Source organism: Dama dama, chromosome 25, assembly GCF_033118175.1.
Source record: "Dama dama isolate Ldn47 chromosome 25, ASM3311817v1, whole genome shotgun sequence".
Lineage (NCBI taxonomy): Eukaryota > Metazoa > Chordata > Mammalia > Artiodactyla > Cervidae > Dama > Dama dama.
The window spans coordinates 70,809,902-70,830,980 of record NC_083705.1 but is presented as its reverse complement, the minus strand read 5'-3'; the positions used below and the strand labels follow the sequence as shown (position 1 = coordinate 70,830,980).

The 21,079-nt window shown below is 44.1% G+C and overlaps 1 protein-coding gene across 1 annotated transcript in view; it reads left to right on the top strand.

Moving 5' to 3' along the window:
- Positions 1–21,079, top strand: part of ADCY2 (adenylate cyclase 2) — a 455,550-nt gene that overhangs the window by 319,759 nt on the left and 114,712 nt on the right. The window contains exons 8-12 of the mRNA XM_061129349.1: positions 2,955–3,113; positions 4,059–4,191; positions 6,042–6,218; positions 10,155–10,198; positions 14,732–14,812. Coding sequence (XP_060985332.1) covers positions 2,955–3,113; positions 4,059–4,191; positions 6,042–6,218; positions 10,155–10,198; positions 14,732–14,812 — 594 coding nt within the window. The remainder of the gene's footprint in view (positions 1–2,954; positions 3,114–4,058; positions 4,192–6,041; positions 6,219–10,154; positions 10,199–14,731; positions 14,813–21,079) is intronic.

Genomic DNA, 21,079 nt, shown 5'->3' with positions numbered 1-21,079 from the left:
GGGTTTTGTGAAGGATGAAATTATGGGGATCAGTAGCACATTTGATTCAACAAAATACTCTTGTTGTTGTTTAGTTGCTCAGTCATGTCTGACTCTTTGTGACCCCATGGACTGTAGCCCTCCAGGCTCCTCTGTCCATGGAATTCTCCAGGCAAGAATACTGGAGTGGGTAGCCATTCCCTTCTCCAGGGATCGAACCCGGGTCTCCTGCATTGCCAGCAGATTCTTTACCATCTGGGCCACCAGGGAAGCCCAGGGAAAGAGAGAACACCTCGGCAGATTTTGGAAACTCTTTGTTCTATCACATACACAAGCAAACATTTCCAGTCCCAATTCTTAAGCCATAAGATGAGAGTGAATACAGGAATTTCAGGTTTTGAAGCTGGTGAGGAGAAAGCATACCCTTAGCACTTGGAATTTTGCCAGATGACCTCCAGTTTTCCTGGGAACCAGCAACACGGATCCAGGGATGTCTGTCCGTGTTTTTCCCTCAGTGCCGGGACCTCCACATTTATTCAAAGCCTCATTCCCTGTTAGCTAGGTCACCACTGCAGAAGTTCTTCGGCTGCAATTTTTGAACATTCCCGGCATTAAAGAGACGTTTTTCCCTCCTTTCATGAAAATGTAAACTGTTCTTAATCAAGGCAGTGCTCTAAGAACCCTGATTTTGTAAGTGATTAAAGCTCCTCTTAAATTAGAAAGATAGTCTACTATTAGCGCAAACTCTAAGCCATCATTTCAACATTTGTCTATAGATCACACAGATTTCATCTGCATCTGCATGCATTAAAATTTTTCTGGTCAGTCAATTCATCTGAACCCTTGATCAACTCATTTTTCTAAAACAGACATTAAGCCCATGAAGATGATTAATTCAAAGACTCGAGTTACTAACCAGTCACTGCTGTCAGACTGGCTTTATGATTACTCCTGGACACTGTCAGGAAGCGGGGCTGGGTAGGGTGGGGAGCAGAGATAAACCAGCATGAGCAAGACCAGAGGGGAGGACCAGACACCCCCTGGCAGCCATTTGCACTCAGAGCTTATGTAGGCAAAGCGGCAAGGCAAGCCTCCTGTGTCATGGAGATGCTCCTTCTGGGAGCAGGACTGAAGGGTGTGGACAACTTGCAAAGTACTTGATATAGGTTGTCATTTTTATGACAAAATATAAACAGAAAAGGTGGAGAAGGCCATGGCAACCCACTCCAGTACTCTTGCCTGGAAAATCCCATGGACGGAGGAGCCTGGTGGGCTGCAGTCCATGGGTTCGCGCAGAGTCGGACACGACTGAGCGACTTCACTTTCACTTTTCACTTCCATGCATTGGAGAAGGAAATGGCAGCCCACTCCAGTGTTCTTGCCTGGAGAATCCCAGGGACGGGGGAGCCTGGTGGGCTGCCGTCTATGGGGTCGCACAGAGTCGGACACGACTGAAGCGACTTAGCAGCAGCAAACAGAAAAGGATGATAGAAAGGGAAGGGAAAGAAACAGGAGGTCATTTATGTTTACATCACGGACCCGTTTCTTTTTATCGTAGTATGCTCGGATGGTTCTGCTTCATCATTTAAGCCTGACGTTCATCGTTCATCATTGTTCGTTGTTGTTCAGTCTCTCAGTCGTGTCTGACTCTTTGCAACCCCCGTGGACGGCAGCACACCAGCCTTCGCTGCCCTTCACCATCTCCCAGAGCTTGCTCAAAGTCATGCCGGTTGGGTCGGTGATGCCATCCCACATGCGCACCAGTGTCATTTTGAGGTGTTTCGGGTTCTACTGCTGCCCACACCTGGGAGCCCCTCCTCATAACTGTGCTGCGCTCAATGTCATCACTTCCCTCCACGTTTCCTCTTGGGCTGATTCGCTCCGTGGAACTAGGGACACCTTCCTGCTAGGGACACTTTCTTCTTTTACAGCTATATTTTAATCGATAAACATATTTGACTGGCAGAAACAAAGAGGCATCACCAAGCATTGCCATTTTCCCTTAAAGGAAGTTGTCTTTTTTCTTTTTTTTTTTTAATTGGAATATAATTGCCTTACAATGTTGTATTCGTTTCCGCTACTCAGTGAAGTGAGTCAGCTATGTGTACATGTATATATATGAATATCTGTCCCCTCCCTCGTGGACCTCCCCCTCCCTCCCCACCCCACCCCTCTGGGTCATCACAGAGCACGGAGCTGGGCCCCCTGTGCTATATAGCAGCTCCCCACTAGCCATCTGTTTTACACATGGTCGTGTATGTATGTCTGTCCTAATCAAAGGAAGTTCTTCATTTGTCTCTTTCAATGAATTGGTGACAGGATCCTGTTTTTTAAGTGGTTTTTACAATTCATTTCTTTTTCATGATACCTTATGCATTATTAAAGCTTCTTAAAGAGGACTCTCTCCTCTTTTTTTTTGTTAAAGAACTGTGCACAGTGGAAAAGCATTCAGCTTGTGGTTATTTTCTTTTTTAATTCCTATTCAGGCTGAAGTCATTTAAGCTCACAAATAAGCCCTATTGTTTCATCAGCAGAAATTATTCCTTGGGGACATACGCTATGCTAAGCATTAGAGTTGCGAATGGCATCTAAGATTGTTTCTAATAGTACAAGGCAATGTCTCAGGTGTCCAGTATGAAAACTTCAAGGAGGGGGTCAGCACATGATGGGTGCTTGATACATATTGGTTGGAAAAGTAGAAGCTACAACCAACATGTTGCATCACGGCCCCAGCCAGCCTGAGGCTTTACTGGCTGGAGCACTGGCTTGGTGCTAATGGGTTAGCCTGGTAATAACCAGAGAGAAAAACCCTTTCTCTGGCCTCAGAGCAGCAATCTTCTGCCACAGGAGGAACTCATGACCATATTTCCAACAGTTTGAGACATTCTGAATAATAAAATGCCCAGAAAATTGGCCAGGAATGACAGGAAGAAGAGACTGGCCCTGGAGGGTGATGTGACTTTCCTTCTCTCTAGGAAAGTGAGGGACGCCACCGGAGTGGACATCAACATGCGCGTGGGGGTGCACTCTGGGAACGTCCTGTGCGGCGTGATCGGGCTGCAGAAGTGGCAGTACGACGTGTGGTCACATGACGTCACCCTGGCCAACCACATGGAAGCTGGAGGGGTCCCCGGGTAAGGCGGGATGCGGGTGTCCTCCCATCCAGCAGGCTCTGGGGTAGGAGTCCTGGTCCGCAGGCTGAGAGCTGACTGCCCAGTGCTCGGTGACTTCTGTTGCCTGGTTAGTACCATGTTACTCAGTGACCTCGTCCGTTAACCAGACGGACGTGAACTCTCAAGTCCCAATTCCACCACTCCTGGGACCCCTGGTTAGAGACTGGATGTCAGACCCTGAGTTACAGACTTTGACTGATTTGCATATTTATGAATAGCAACCTAAGTTAAAGATGGCTTATGATGCACCAGAGATATGTGGCCTTTCTCTATTATTGGTGACCTCTGAAATCAGTCCTATTAAAATAAGCAAACGGTACCCTCTGGACAAATGACAAGAAAATCTTTGCAGGTGCTGTAATTTGGAGAAGTATGAGGACAGGCATTGAGGAGGAAAGCCCATACTTTGTGACCCCATGGACTGCAGCCCACCAGGCTCCTCTGTCCCTGAGATTTTCCAGGCAAGGATACTGGAGTGGGTTGCCATTTCCTTCTCCAAGGGATCTTCCCAACCCAGGGATCAAACCTGGGTCTCCTGCACTGCAGGCAGATTCTTTACTGACTGAGCTACAAGGGAAGCCCATGCATATTAGCACGTGTTCTCAAATGACTTTGCTGAGCATTTCAGAAAATATCCTCATACCTCCAGATTTGGTATGATCACTTTTTATGTGCTGTAATTCACCATGCAGGTTTCTCTGAGTGCAGAGAGGGTCCGAATATTTGCAACTCTTGATATCAGGGAGCATATTCCCAAAGCTGTGGGTAACAGACTATGAACCTATAGCCTTTCCTTCACCCTTCACCTGGGGCAGAAGGAATTCTTTCTGAAGTCCCAAATAAATAGAAAATCGTGTGTGTTCCTTCTTCTGTATCTTGATTGTGGTTTTTCAAATGGAATTTCAGACGTGTTCACATTTCTTCTGTTACCCTGCAACACTTGAATGGAGCTTACAAAGTGGAAGAAGGTGATGGTGACATTAGAGACCCATATTTAAAGCAGCACCTGGTGAAAACTTACTTTGTAATCAACCCCAAGGTCAGTATCATAAAGAGTCTATAATTAGCCCATGACTTCTGTGATTAAAAGTGAAGAGGGCAAATGAGTGATATGGGAAGTTTTTTTTGTTTGTTTTTTCTTTTCCTTTTTTTTCCCATTTATTTTTATTAGTTGGAGGCTAATTACTTTACAGTATTGTAGTGGTTTTTGCCATACATTGACATGAGTCAGCCATGGATTTACATGTGTTCCCCATCCCAATCCCCCCTCCCGCCTCCCTCCCCATCCCATCCCTTTTAGTCAAGTGCCAGTGTAATTCTTTGCTAGTCTTTGCCTCTAAAACTATTTTAAATGCCTGTGTTTTGTGAAAATGAATTCAGATATTTATGAAAGAAGCAATTGAAATGAATTGCTTGTTTATATGACAAGGGTATTGTCTGCATCATAAGATTGTAGAGGTTAGTCAGTGCTTACCAATGTATACGTTAGTCCACGGGTGTGAACCTCTGGGCCATGGACTGGTACCTCCTGTTAGATCAGCAAGAACATTAGATTAGAAATAACATGCACCATAAATGTAATCCATTTGATCACCTGAGACCAGCTCCCCACCCCCAGTCCATGTAAAAGTAGTCTTCCACTAAATAGGTCCCTGGGGAAGGGCATAGCAACCCACTCCATTATTCTTGCCTGGAGAATTCCATGGACATAAGAGTCTGGCGGGCTACAGTCCATGGGGTCACAGAGAGTCAGACACAACTAAGCAGCTAACAGATAGGTCCCTGGTGCCAAAAAGGTTGGGTACCACTGTATTAGTCCATGATGGGCCCTTCCTGGCAGTTAGAAAATGAAATGACAAAAAGTTTGCACAGGACTTCGATTGATAAAAATCTTAATGAGATTAAGTGGATGAAGATATAAGAAAAAAAAGAAATTACTGAAAGATTAACAACTAAGTGTCATGTAAACACTGGTGAGCATGTTATATGCAGACATGTAAACTTTGACATGATAAAAACCATCCTTCACATGCAGACAGCCGCTGTCTCTTACCCTCTTCCCACCACATGTCGGGCCAGAGGAGGGGGCTCATCAAAAGAGCTCTCATCTCTTTTACCTCTTACCAAATTCCTGCCAAATGGATACTATTGCTGTTTACAGATTAAGAAACTGAGTCTCAGATGGTTTATGTAACTTCCTTCAAATCACTGGCTGGTTAATGCAGGTAGCAGCAAGAAACTCCTCTGAATTGTCCAAACAAGTATCGCAAAATCAATGAAGTCAACTTTATGTGTGTTTACTCACAAGAGCCTCCCTAAAAATCCCCAGATTCACCTTTGGGGACAAACTTCCAACTCACTAGACAGTTGACCTGGAGACAGATACGTGACAAGCAGGAGGAACTATAGGGTGATAGGTGTGGGCGGGTGGGGGGGGAGTATAGGGAAAAGGTTCAGAAAACGTGTCCAGAGAACACTGTTCAGGCAAAGAACACCAAAACACCAATATCCGAGGCCATTTCGCATCCGAAAACAGCCCCAATCCCTACAGCCATCATTTTAGGAGAAAAACAAAACCATTAAAACATGAAAACAGATCAGCATATTCTGTCTAAGAGTCAGCGTTATGAAAACGTCCCTTCCAATGGCTGTTGTTTTTTCCGAAGTTTCAAGCACAGGTAGGTTTTGTTGTCTGAAAAAGGCTCACTCAGCTCCTCTGGGGCGTGGCCGTGCCCCCCGGTGACCCTGCAGGACCGGGGGCAGGAGCCCGCAGGGTGAAGGCGGTGATGGCAGAGGAATCCGCTCGCGCGAGGGAGGCTTCTGGGGGGGCTGGAGGGAGGCGGCGCGCCTGTGGGCCTCCAGGTGTGATGCTGCGTTTCTCACCCCAAGGGAGAGCGGCGGAGCCCTCAGCACCTCTTCAGACCTCGACACACGCTTGACGGAGCGAAGATGAGGGCTTCGGTCCGCATGACCCGGTACCTGGAGTCCTGGGGGGCGGCCAAGCCCTTCGCGCACCTGCACCACAGAGACAGCATGACTACGGAGAACGGCAAGATCAGCACCACGGTACGCCCTCCCCGCGCCGGCTCCAGGGGGCGCCAGCGCCCGGCAGACGCTAGCTCCCCAAAACAGAAGGCGTGTCCTGCCAAAACCACTCGGGTCTATAATGAAGGAAGCTTGCTGTCTCCGACTCCCCAGAGAGGCCCCCGACAAACAGCTCTCAGGTTATCATGAGCGTCAGTTACTTAGGGTTTTAACCAAGAGTGACTTTGCGTGATCGCCTTCTTATCAAAGACTGTTACTGACAACGGGCAGTAGCAACTGCATACCCCTGCACTCTTTTTCAATCCAGGTTTGTAGTTTGCTTTGGCTCACACGAAGTGGAAAGCTTGAGCATCTTCATAAAAGAACCAAATGAGGGCCTGACGTCCTTGGGGTTTGAGCAGCATCATCATTAACCCTGTCCTCATCCCCCAGAGGTTCAGGCTGTGTCGGAAGCCAAGTGCATTCTATTGTTGGCGTCCCTTATGGAGGTCATCCCAACTTCTAATGGGGAATGAAGTCCCACCACTCCGGACCACAGGGACCGATATGATGGCTGAAATGCGGATGAAGAATAGAAAACTCATGAGAGGAGAGAAAGGAAATACAGTGAAGCACTTAGAATAATCCCAATGGCATATTTAGATATTAAAACAGTCTCTGAGTATAATTTCATGCAGGATGGTATTCACTGTTAGGGATGTGGTTGAGGTTAAAAAAAAAAATGAGATGTTCCATAATTTTTATTAGCTGATAAGTAAAAAAACATATGGGGCTGTCGGGTAAGAGTGGACATTTCCAAACTTCCTGTGCCCACAAGGCCTGTCACAGTAACATGCACAAGCCCAACACGCAGGGGTCAGCATTCCTGTTTTGTCTTAGTTATATCTCTTCTCTCAACTTCCTTTGTTCTTTTCCAACTAAAAAATAAACTATCTGATAGAAGATCGTGATCTTTCAAGCAGTCAACAGGGAGACCTCCAGGGCAAGTCTTCGAGGAGTCTATATTCTATCTGGAAGAGAGAGACCCTAAGTAGGACTCAAATAAACAAATGAGATCACTCCAGGTACTGCCGAGGGCCTTGATGAAAAGAAAAGGAAGGAATGTCTTGGGGAGTGAATGGCATGGCTCCTCTGGGTGGGGTGGCTAGGGGGAGTCTCCAAGAAGGCGAGGGGTCAGTGGGAAGAGTAGGGGGGCAAAAGGACAAATTCAGCGGCCCTGAAATGGAAATGAACCAGTATCTTTGAGGGCAGAGAAGAGACTGTGTCACTGTCAGATCATCAACAGTAAGCCTGGGGAGGTCATTAAAGTGAGAGGCTCCAAGTAATCATGTATAATTTATTCTGATTGTAGTGAGAAGTCATTAGAGGGTCATAAGCAGGGAAGAGCATTGTGTAATTAACACTGTGGATGATGGACCAAGAGTGCAGGGCTCCAAGACAGGATGGTGCCCTCGTTTGCTGAGATTTTAGCAGTGAGGACAGTGAGAAACAAATTCAGGGTATAATTTGAAAGTGGAACAAGTAAGACTTGGTGATGGAGTTCGATATCTGTGGAAAGGAAGTTCAAAGACAAATCCACATTTTTGGGTTGTGCACCTGGAAGAATGATGATCCCATTAACTGAACTGACAAATACTTGGAGCAAAGTCAGAGAATTTGGGGTAAGAAAATCAAGACTTTGCTAGTGGGCATCTTCAAATCAATATGCCTTTTAGACACCAAGGTGCATTTAGGAAGATGGCAGTTGGGTGTGTGCTCCTGGAGCTCTGGGTAGATGTCCTGGTAGGAGATGTGGATGTGAGAGGCATCAGATTTTAGGTGATATTTGAAGCTGTGTATCTGGATGAGGTCACAAGAAGAGACGAGATGCAAGAAGCAGGGACCAGAGCCACTGGGGGCCTCCCAGCAACTAGACCTGTTAGAGGAAAAGCATGCTAAGACCTAGGATCTAATTGTCAGGGAAAGTCAATGCTTCTATCCTTCTTATGAAAAGAATCAGATAATTTTACCTCAACACTAAATTTATCATTATCTCTAACAACTTTATCTCTGATTGAGATTTGTTATAAACCAAATTGATTGGTTGACTGGCTGGTTGATTTGTCAGTTGGTTGGCTGACTGGTTGGTTGGTTGACTGATTCATTGGTTGGCTGGTTGGTTGGTTGGTTAGTTGGTTGACTGGTTAGTTGGTTGACTGGCTGGTTGGTTGACTGGTTGGTTGGTTCATTGATTGGTTGGCTGGCTGGCTGGTTGTTTGGTTGGCTGGTTGCTTGACTGGCTAGTTGGCTGGTTGATTGGTTGACTGGCTGGTTGACTGATTGGTTGGTTGGTTGATTCGTTAGTTGGTTGTCTGGTTGACTGGCTAGTTGGTTGACTGGCTAGTTGGTTCATTGGTTGGTTAGCTGGTTGACTGGTTGGTTGACTGGCTAGTTGGCTGGTTGGTTGGTTGACTTTCTGGTTGGTTGACTGGCTGGTTGGCTGGCTGGCTGGTTGACTGGTTGGTTGGTTGACTGGCTGGTTGGTTGGTTGGCTGGTTGCTTTGTTGGTTTTCAGGAAATAAGAATCATATCTAAATACTAAAGCAGTGTTTTCTGTGCTACTTCATCTGTGTATCTGTAAAAATAAGGCCTTGCTTTCTGGGTGGTGTTATTGATGTTATTGTGGTTGCTAATTTCTTACCAGTCTCCTTTGTCTCAGGACTTAAGAGCAACCCTCTTCCTTACTATCTTAGCAAGGCACCCAAGGGAAGATTTCAACCTGGCTCCAACCTCAACATCATCTGTTGTTATGTGTTATGTGTTAGTGAAGATGCCTCCTTTGAGAGAGCTATAACTAGCTAGGGCTTTGAGCTTCAGAAAATTGTAGAAAGTGTATAAAAAACAGAGAATCTCTGGAACAGACTCTGTTTTCTTGACCAGCAGGCCTTGCCAGCCACTCTGTCACAGGCAGAGTCTCGGGACTGAGTTCCTTGGCAGTGACAGAAGACATCTGAGGTTCTGGTTAGCACCTGGAGCCCATAGGATTGTGCCCCTTACTTTCAGAAAGATCCCTTTGTCATTCTTATTCGTACATTCCAGGATTGAACAGCTGTCATTACCAAAAGTTATTTCTTTTATCTAATCCCCTATGCAGAACTTCATTGACTCTTGATTTAGCATTGATGGAGCTGGTGAATAATGCATTATTTTATTAGTACTTTATATAATAAAATGTGGAGTTCGGTTATCATTTTTAAGCCTTACCTTTCCCTAGGCTAAATACATTTCCTTATCTAACCTTGGAGCTTAAAGCAATGAAGAAAAGTTTCTCTGTAGCTTCCTTGTTCTAACTTTTATTTTAATTTCTACTACAATGATATACAAGTGAGTCTTGTGGTTTTTTAAGTCTATTATTGAACACTTAGCAATGGGTTCAGTGTCTCCCTCTCACTGGCCTTTCTCAGGAACTGTTATACCAGCACTCATGTACATTTCTTCTTTTTTCATCAGTGATTCTCAGTTTCACATACTTAATCAATGATCTCATTTCTTAACAGTTCGGTTCACTCATAAGGATTGTCTATAGATTTTGTGATTATGTTTGTGTTTTAAAGCATCTTCTAAATTTTTGATTCACGTTGAAACTACAGTTCTACATGATTTAGGTTGTCTACAGTAACTTTAATAACAGTCCTCTGCAGGCATTGTTGTAAATAATATCTGCAAATATCAGGATGGGAATTTTGAAAATCCTGACACTTCCAATATCCAGAGTTCATAGATTACACCAACATTCTAAATATAAACTGAAGTTTTAATCTTGTTTCACACTTATAATTAAGCACTTTTTCATGACATGGGTAGCTGCTTATTACCCAAATGATATTTACCATGGTAAAAGAATAAATATACATCATTATCTGTTCAAAATTCTTAATGTATGTTTTTAGCAACTAATAATCTTTTTTTCTTTAATAGGATGTACCAATGGGTCAGCATAATTTTCAAAATCGCACCTTAAGGTATGGTATACACTCCATTTTCTAATTTCCTAAAGGCTTAACTGTTCTTTATTTATTCCTGAAAGTAATTTTCATCAACTATAATAATTCTGAAGGCTATTTCTTCTAAAAAAAAAAAAAAAAAAAAGAGTAGCTGCTTGTGAAAAGCCCTATCAAGTTGCATTCAGCTTCTAAAAATAAGATTATTGATATCTTTCCTTTTTAGAATTAAAAGAGGGAAAACACTGCCTAGTAAACTCTTTAGAACTTCAAATTGTTTTCCTAAAAACCATTCTTCATATTAATCTGGAGTAAAGAACTGAACTTCCTTAAAATGAGTATGTTAAAGTTATATTTTTGAGGTTGAATCCTAGAGATAAAAGCAAGATAAGTCCAGCCTTTCGATAGTGAAAAGAAGTGCAACCCACCCTGCTCAAACAAAGAAAAAATGCCTCCACAAATGTCCAAGGGTCCCATTGTCATCCTCCACAAGGTCTCAGACATTACTCCTTTCCCTTGTCTGTGTTTCTCTAGCTTTGGGGCTCAGAACCTTCCTTTAGTTTGGGAATTAAGTACTTTTTCTTGAAGATGTTAGGATAATTTGGGGAATTCCCTGGTGGCTCAGATGGTAAAGAATCTACCAGCAATGCTGGAGACCCAGGTTCAATCCCTAGGTCGGGAAGATCCCCGGGAGAAGGAAATGACAACCCAATCCAGTATTCTTGCCTGGAGAATCCCCTGGACAAAAGACCCTAGTGGGCTACAGTCCATGGGGTTGCAGAGAGTCAGACACGACTAAGCAACTAATGCTAGGATAGTTAATGAACGGCCCCAAACTTAAAACTGTTCTTTCCCCGCTTAAGAGATGAGTTTATTCCTGTAGAAAATGCATTGTATCAAAGTGGAAAATGAACATAAATAATTAGATCATTAGCTGCCAGATCTTTAGTGCACTCTCTCCCAAATCCCTCTGCGTGACTTTATCTTTGTTGTCATGAGCTCTGATTTGTATTTTGTGTAAAACTTGAAATTTTAACATTGACCTATCACACTTAGAGCCCTATGTTATATGGAAAATGGAGTTCTTGGGCTTATGAAGTATTATTTTTTTGGTGGCAAATGCCCAATTAAAGAAAGCTTAAGCTACTTTAAGAAGTGTTTTGGACCCCGTAACATCTCTTTAGAAGGCCTAGCTGTTCAAGCCAGTAAGAAATTAGCACATCTGCAAACAGCTGTCTGTGGAATTTCACGAACATCTTTCCACTTTGTACAGTCAGTGACCTACATACGAATGAATTCAATTCTGAGAGCACGTTCGTAAGTCTGGTTTTGTTCAAAAGTCCAACAAAGTTAGCCTAGGTACGCAGCTAACACAATTGGCTATATACTACTGTGCTGTGATAAGTTTATAATACTTCTCACACAGATGATATGTGCACAAAAAGCAAACACAAAGGATAAGGAAAGCATTTTTACTCTTACCATACAGTGCGTTGAAAAGTGCGGTGGTACAGTACAGCAACTGGCATTTAGGGGCTGGCACATAATGTGTGCGTCTTTGAAAGTTCACAACGTGAAGGTTCATATATAAAGGGCTTCCTGTACGTGATCCAGCCTCTTATCTCTCTGCTCCTCCCCGCAGTCTCCTTCAAGAGTTGATTTACTGAAATTACAGTGAGAAAGGCTCCTGTGGCAAGGACACCATGGGCAGTGTCTTTTGGGATGAGCGCTGTCTGAAAGACAGTGGTCGCAAGCTGTCATTTTCATCTGCACCAGGGCTATGGGAAATCTAATTTCATGCCTACAGCGTTGCTCCAGGGTGGACGCTACAGCCATTATCAGTTTAGGAAGAAAGAAACGGAGGTGCCAGGGCAGAAGAGGACCAGAGCCGCGTGGCCGGGGGAGGCATGCCCGTGGTTTCTGCCCAGGCTCTAGGACACTGAAGCCTGTGTTCCTAGCTGCTCTCCGGTCCTGCCTGCCCTCCTGGGAGCCTCCTCCGTATCTCCTCCACTTTCCTCTGTGGTGGTTAGTCTTCGGTGGCCCCAAGCCTCACAGGGAGAGCCTGTCTTTCAAGCCAGCCCAGACTTCCCTAGCCCATCCTGGCTTTGTAACACAGCCAAGGTCATAAAACCTCTCTGAGCCCCCAGCCCGGTGGTGAGGGGGCCTCCCAGGGCACTAAAACATCACCTGAGGTTCAACAGGAACCACATCTCCTTAGGTAGAGTAGCCCAGCCTGTGGGTGGGGCAGGTTGGCGGAGGAGCTTAAGAGAGAGAAAATGGAAAGGGGGCTTAAGGATAGAGCTGGGGTCTGTGAGTCCCCAGGAAGCCAATGGGAGCCCAGAGGCAGGAAGATCAGAAATGCTGAAACGCTGACAGCCTGAGGAGCAAGGCCCTGGTTGGTGAATTAAGAATTCCTTAGAGATAGATGATCAGCCCCAAGCACAGCCTCTCAGCAGAGGTCACAAAGCTACGGAGACCAGTAAGCTGTTTATATGTTAAGAACTGTCATCCAGAAAATCAGTGAATACAGAGGATGCATAATAACAGGCATTTATTGGCTACTCCATGTGCCATATGTACTGGGTTGAGCACCACGCAGGCATCATCTGTTGTGTGCTAAGTCGCTTCTGTCGTGTCCAACTCTTTCAGGCTCCTTTGTGTGTGGGATTTGCCAGGCAAGAATACTGGAGTGGGTTGCCATGCCCTCCTCCAGGGGATCTTCCCCACCCAGGGATCAAACCCGCATCTCTTACATCTTCTACACTGGCAGGCAGGTTCTTTACCGCTTGGCATCACAGTCCATGGAATTCTCCAGGCCAGAATACTGAAGTGGGTAGCCTATCCCTTCTCCAGCGGATCTTCCTGACCCAGGGATCAAACCGAGTTCTCCCACATTGCAGGCAGATTCTTCACCAAGCTGAGCTACCAGGGAAGCCCAAGAATACTGAAGTGGGTAACCTCTCCCTTCTCCAGCAGATCTTCCCAACCCAGGAATCGAACCAGGGTCTCCTGCCTTGCAAGTGGATTCTTTACCAGCTGAGCTACCCGGGAAGCCTGGCATCATCTAAGCTAATCCTAAAACAGATTCACAAAGACAGTGCCACCGTTAGGCCCCCAGACATATGAGTGAAGGGCTCAATTTTCCTGTGAGCTTCGAAGCACCTACACTGTTCCTTCTTAGACTTGGTGACGCTTTGTGAAAGAGAGATTTCAACTTTTTGACCAAGTTGAAGTCAAGAATCTCAAGTCTAGGCACAGGGCTGATAAAAAGAAAATAGAGGGAGCTCCTTAGTCACAAATGAGAATAAGCCATCCCTGGTGACTGCTAAGATGCCTGGCTTTTTTCTAAAAGAAAGATCAAAATTAATTTGCCTCCCAGTTTAGCTTGGAATTTGGCTTGCTAAAACCTATGAATTCCATTGGCTTGGTGTTGACAGGTGGATCACTTAACATTGTTCTGTTTTTGGACCAAACCTAACCTTAACCTGTTTAAAGAAGGCAGGACTTGAAGGACTTGAAGGTGGGAATTCACCAACAGTGATGTAATAATTGTATTACCCATCTGTCTCATTAATGATAATTACACCAGATTTGATTACAGATAAATATGACATCGCACATTTAATACTGTTTTCATCTATATAGAGAGGCGGTTCTAAAATTGGAAGAGTATTATTTTATGCCAGAGTAGAAGGTCTGTTCAGTGAGTAACTTAACCAAATACAACACAGAGAAGCCTTGTGCTCACTCCCATGGGGCTAGGTGACTTGTGGGCACCTGGATTCAGATGCAGGCTGGCTCAAGCCAGTTTTTGAAGGGCCAGATGGGCTTATACTCTGCAGTAGATGTTTCACTTTTAAAAACAGATATTATTTTCATTTTTTATTTTACATCATTCTCATGATAATTATCAGATTAACCTTGGAGAACGCATTCTTGTCTTGGCACAATAAAATGCAAAGCATTTTATATTATGGCCCAACATTATTCACTTTGAGATCAGGTGAGTAGTCTGCAAGTGTAAGAGGGGTTTTCTGTGAACAGCAGTCTCAAAAACTGAGGAACATTTAATTACAGACAGAAAAGCTTTGACACGTCTCAAAGAAGACTACAGTTCTGCAAATTCTTGCAAACTGGCCAAGGAAAACATGAAACAGGAATGATTATTTTGTCCCAGTCCACATTTTTGCAAGGGAATTTCCAAAGCCAGTATGTTCTATCAAAAAATAAAGTTTATAAAGGCAACAATTCAAGGGCTAGTGCATCTCATAGGACAGAAACCTCTTTTATCTCAAACACCAAGTACATACCTTTCAGTGTTGCTTTTTAATTTCACTCAGTAGTAAAGGAACATTTTACGGTGCTAAAAACTCTAACCAATTCATTCAATCCACAAAGTGACTATATCTTAATAGACAAAAGACTGCATATAGACTATAATTGCCTTTTTTAAAAAATTCAATTAACAGGATCAGACAGAGATTTTGCTATCAGAGGACCACAAGTTTACTGTTTAGTAATACTCTTGCCCAAAATATTTCTTCCATCATACAGAACCAAGTCACAAAAGAAAAGATTTGAAGAGGAATTAAATGAAAGGATGATTCAAGCAATTGATGGAATCAATGCACAAAAGTGAGTACTTTTTCATCTTCAATTATCCTTCATCTCTTATTTCAGCCCTATTATTTGAAAATAATGATATGTTTTCCAAAAGAATTTCACCCCAAACTCTGTCATACTTATCACAACAAAGCCAAGGTTTCTAAGACAGTTCATTCTTTTCACCTCAATCATTCTTAATAATAGCTTTTGTTCATTGTATTTCATCTCAAAAAATGTTTGATTCCTGCCTAATAAATCCTCCCCAAGTAAATTACTGACGAGCAATATGATAGGTTATTAGAGAGAGAAAAATTATAGCTTAATGTGTTCAGTAAGAATATTTTTTAAAGATCAATAGAGATGCCACATGGAAAAATCATAAAGTTGTTATTGTGTGACACTATCCATTCGAAATGCCTTTACCTCCCCGGCCTCCCAAAAGCAGAGTGTGTGGAGGTACCTGTGTTCTAAATTCTGAAAGAGTCCCTTGTGTGTTAGAATCTGAATTCAGGGAGGGAGTGGGAAGAAGACTGAGTCTTTAGAGGGCAAAATTGTTCAGTCTAGGAAGCCAAGAATTGGTGTTGTAGTTTTAAATGGTCCAGGAATGCGGGAGAAAGGATTTAAAGAAGGTGGTGACTTCCATGGCCTGGACAGAGTGATTATTACCTTCACTGGCCTTCGAACTCTCCATGGCTAAAGTCATGGAGGGCAGTTTTGCAGCTCAGGAAGCAGCCTGCTACTCATTAGATGCTCCATAAAGTTTTGTTGGGTTAAATTGTGGTGAAAACCTGAGTAGATCCAAATGAAGAGCTTTTATGCAGATGTTTTCATCCTTATGGAAACCAATTGAATTTTTATCATGAAAGTTGACTCCTGGGAAGTGTAAATGATTTTTCACCTAGAATTCTGTCCCCAAAATTAAGGTCCACAGCTTTGAAAAAGGCATGCCTCTTCTAAACTGTGACTTTTAAGTGTTCATGGCAGATTATTTACAGGACTTATTACAGGACTTAAGAAAGAATCACTTAAGAAAGAGTGCGTGCATGTGTGCATGGGATGTGTGTATGTGTGTTTGTGTACATACACAATAAAGTACAGTTAGTCTCCCACCTTCGTAAGTCCACTTTTGTTTAAGTCCGTCTAAGTTAGCCCAGGTGTTCAACTAACACAGTCAGCTATATAGTACTGTACTGTGATAGGTTTATAATACTTTTCACACAAATAATACATTAAAAACAAACACAAAAAATGAAGAAAACATTGACTGTTACAGTACAGAACCTTGGAAAGTACAGCAGTGCGCTGTAACAACTGGCAGACAGGGGCGGCATCAGGTGAACAGGCAAGAAGATTTACTGACTGGAGGGTGGAGAGGAGGTGGGAGATGGGAGAGCTGACGGGTCGTCAGCAATAGGTGACGCGTGCTGCCACGTCACTCACGCCTGACGTGACTGGACAAGCGAAGGCACGTTTGCATCTTTAAAAGTTCACAGCTTAAAGGTTCGTATATAGGGTACTTCCTGTATCTTGGTCAGGCTAGAGTTAAAATTCGGATATGCCAGCCTCCTGAGTGCACCCCTGCCTAGCCCCTTTCATATGCTCCAAACGGATAAAGCCTTCCACCTGCCATAGAGCGTGCAGGGCGTGCCAACAATGCCTGGACAGGTGCTTTGCTTTGGCTGGTGCCAGGATCAAAGTGGCAAAACAGCCGAACTCCACCCTGATTGAACCCCAGTACCCCACAACTGAGAAACGATGACTTCCTGGAATGTACTGGAAGCTAAAACCCAGGGAAGTCTGATCTCACACAATGTAGATTCATTCAACCGGAGGAAATAGCAGTTACTCCTCTGCAGCCCACTGGAATAAAACACAGCAGAAGAAGGAAGAAATCTTGTTCCCTGACAAAGTTTAACCAGTTACAATGATAATAATAGTAATCAAAAGCGAATGTATAAAATCAGCCTCAGCCTGTCTTCATGCAGCATGCCTACCTTGTTAAACTGCTTTTGTGCCCACCTTTTAGAACCTTCCTACTAAAGGAATCGTTAGAAAGTACATCATTGGCTTTGCTTTATTTTTGTCAAGGTTGTTCGTGAATTGTCTGTCTCTACTGGGTCATTTTGTATTCAAATACGTGTTCAGTTACCACGTTTGTGGCCCAGTGCAGTTCTATTCTAAAGCCTTGGTTAACATTGGTGTAACGGCATATGCTGTAATTTTCCCAACATGTTTCAGAAATCAAATGCGCAAAAAAGTCACGCCATACTGGAAGATCAAAAGGGAAATTTTGTAACTGGAAGCTGCTATGCACCTATTTTTTAATTTGCATCACTCCCATTCTGTTTGCCCCCTACTCATTAATCTCCCTTGCTCCCTTGTTCTTCCATAAGATGTTCTTCCATCTTACTTGATTCTCCCTTGAGGGTTCAGTAGGGACTCCAGGCTTGATGTACCATTCAGTTGTTCTCTGCTATTGACATAAAATAGTGATTTGTATGCAGATTTCAATGTGTTCATTCCTTGACTCATTTAGCAAGCATTTGTTAAAGGGGGAGCATTGTCCTCACTTGCTTGGCATCAGACATCCCAAGACCCAAATCACAGTGTTACCCGTCAAAGCCCCAAGTGAGGGGAAGAGAGATCTCTACCCTAATGCCCTACAGTTGTGACAGGTAGAGAGGAGCAGGACACCCCCAGAGGCTGAGTCTCGAGTCTTCTGGAGGAGGTGGCACCTGGGCTAAATCTTGGAGGAAACTTAGAGAAAATGGGAAAGCTTCGAGGTGTGACTGCAGGATGCACCTGGGTCAGAGTGCAGTTTTAAACACCGTCAGGACCCAGGGCGCCCCTGCGGGAATCTCTCAGGGTAAAGAGGCTTGAATGGGAAGCTGGATGCCCTAAGAAGTCAGCCTGAAACCCTGAGGTTGGTTCTGAGCAGTGACCGTGTGATCACCTCCACTCCACTGGTGTGTGGAGGATTTGTTAGATCCTAAAAGTGGATTATGCAGAGCCAAACCAGATATGGCCAGGCCCCATCAGGACAGAGCTCAGAGAAGAGGTTTTTGATTTAGTCTGGGTGGGCGATAAGATATTGACTGAAAAAAAATACGCACAACTTGAGAGTGTTGAGTTAAGTTTTCTTCGAGCAAAATGAGAACTATAGGGGATTCCTAGGTGGTGCTAGTGAGAAAGAATCCACCCACCAACGTAGGAAACATAAGAGACACAGGTTTGATCCCTGGGTCAGGAAGATCCCCTGGAGGAGGAAACGGCTACCCACTCCAGTATTCTTGCTGAAAGAATCCCATGGACAGAGGAGCCTGGTGGGCTACAGTCCATGGGGTCACAGAGTCGGACATGACTAAGCACCTAGCATGCATGGCCTAGGAGACAGCCTCTTAGTAGCGCTAAGGAACTGCTTCGAAGAGGACAGGCAGGAGGTCAGTATATGTGTGACTTTGGTGAAAGGGGAATACATGCAATCCAACACACGATTTGGCAAAATGTTCTGTTAGTCATGAAGAGCAGATGTCCCCATTAGCAATTCTAGTGCTTTTCTAGACATGAGAAGATGCAAGAAATTGAGAAGATTGAAAAGATTTTCTAATCTTCTCCTGAGAATATCTATCTGAATGCCTGCTTTGGCAGTTTTCTCAGAGCACAGAGGGCCTCATTCCTGATCTCTGCCCTGAACCTCTTTAAGGGTGTGTTGAAGGTCAGCAACTGCAGTGACCAGTGACCTAGTCCTTGTAGCAGCAGGTGGCAAGTGACAATTTTTTGTTGGCAGCAAGGTCAGAGGGAAGAAAGCATGCACAGTAGGTCTGCAACATAGGGTCATACCGGAAGCTTCTCTGGGAGGTGCACAGTAGGGAGACGAAGCCCTGTGTGGGGGGCCACCAGGCCAGCCCCCCCACACCAGCATTTGTCTCTTGGAGTAGTGTGCACTCCTGTAAGATTCATCGTAATAAAAGGATGTGCTATACAGTTAATATTCAGATGGAATTACCATATCAGGTTCTTCCAAATTGGTTTAAAAAAAAAAACAGTAAGAAAGAGATCATGTGAAAAGTTTAAAGGGGAAAAACAGGGGCCTGTCTGGTACACAAAAGAAGCTGGTGAGTTCATGAAGGACGCAGGAGTCAAGTTGAATTGTGTCTGAATGGAGGAGTGGAGTCCATGCCCGGGTGGATGACTGGCAGACCCCAGGGCTAAGGAAGGATCAGGCATCCACAGTGAGAGAACACTTGTCCAGAACCACTTATTTCAGCTGTAGGTTCATGGACCCACCTTCCCAAATGCCACAGGTTCACCCAGGGCCTTAATGCACTGCTGAGGCCACTGAGGCCTTCAGAAACAACAATGTAAACATAGATAGGTGTGTTCCTCGGCTGGCGCTGCTGGACAAAATGCCATGGGCTGGGAGTTAAACAATAAAAATTTATTTTCTCCCCACTCTGAAGGCTGAAGTGTGAGCTCAGGATGCCAGCATGGTTGGTTTCTGGTGAGAACTCTCCTCGACCTGCACAGGGCAGCCCCCTTACTGTGTGTCCCTGTGGCCTTTCCTCAGGACTGTGCAGAGAAGGAGAGAGAGTGAGCTCTCTGGCCTTATAAGGACACTCATCCTCTCGGGCCCGGGCCCCACCCATAGGACTTCAGTCAGCTCTAATCACTTCCTTAGAAGCCCCATCTCCAGGTACACACACAGTGGGTTAGGCCTTCAACATAATGAAGCGGGGGATACAGACATTCAGTCCATCACAGGAGAAAAGTGGTCTTCCCTCTCTAGCATCCGCTTTGCTAATGTGCATGTGTGCTCAGGCGTGTCCGACTCTTTGTGACCACATGGACTGTGGCCCACCAGGCTCCTCTGTCCGTGGGATTCTCCAGGCAAGAATAGTGGACTGCGTTGCCATTTTCTCCTGAAGGGAATCTTCCCGACCCAGGGATCCAACCCTAGGCTGTGTTTCATGCGGGTCCTGCATTGGAAGGCAGATTCTTGACCACTGAGCCACCTGGAAAGCCTGTTCCAAAATAATTCCGCATGTGGATGTGGGTGTACTTTGCCGCAGAGCTCAAGTCAAGATCTTCTTTAGAATTTCCTTTCTTGACCTCAGCCTAGCACAAAAACAAGTTAGCATAAATTAATTGAAATTCATTTATTGTGTAACCCAGAAGTGAATTGACTTTCTTCATGCCAGAGACCAGCTGGGTCAGGAACAGTGTCAGGAGACTGAAAACCACTCATTCTCCATTCTGTTGTCTCCCTGTAGTTCCAGTTCCCCCAAATATTTGACCTTCTCAGCACATACAACTCTTTCCTACTCCAAATATCCAGATTACATTTATAAATTTCTGAATTTCCTAGAAAAATCAGTAACCAGAACAGAGGCCACCTCAGAGAACCCACAGAGGCATGAGGCTCATGAGAAAGGATTTACCCTCCTTAATGATGAGGACAAAAAAGAAAGAATGTGTCCATCAGTTATGGCTTCATGGAGGAAGCCTTTGGCCAAACCTGACCTGCTGGAGAAAAGAAAGGGACAGGCAATAGTCATGGGTCCCGTATTCTCACCCTAAACTTCTTTGCTGCAGGGGATTCAGTCTTAGGACTAATTGGCACAGGACAATTTTGCCATAAAAGATAAGTAAAAGGAAACCAAAAAAAAAAAAGATAAATAAAAGGAAATAATAGAGGAACACTGTAATGGACATTGTGAAACATTCGTTAACATAATTTTTAAAGATTGGACTGTGAAAAATAAAAATGCAAAAAAATGCTTAGATGCTCTTAAAATGTGTACAGATATTGGGTTGGCCAAAAAGTTCGTTTGATTTTTCTGTAAGATGTTATGGAAAAACCAGATGAACTTTTTGGCCAACCCAATGCATGGTTATAGTATTTGGGTGTATCTTAGAGAAAGGGATGATGCTTTCTTTCTCAAGGTAGATCACTAAGGACTCAAGATCTAATGTGATACGTACATTCTTTATGATGTAAAAAGAATCTGTTCTAAGTGTCTTCAGAGTCCACTGGGAGTAGAGCAGAGGGATGCTGCTATTTCTCATCAATATGTGTAATATGTATCACTGGTGAGATGTACCCAGACTCTACTGAAATGTCCATCACACGGCCAGTGCTTATATTTCCCCAAATCATCTAAACCAAGTCCTGTGCCAAATACCACAGTTCTGTCTACATCATGTTCACTATCAAACAGCAAAAAAGTGTTCACCACTTTCACAAATTTATACTCATCAGCAGTCACACAGCCATTCATTTTGGGGGTGGGGAGGATA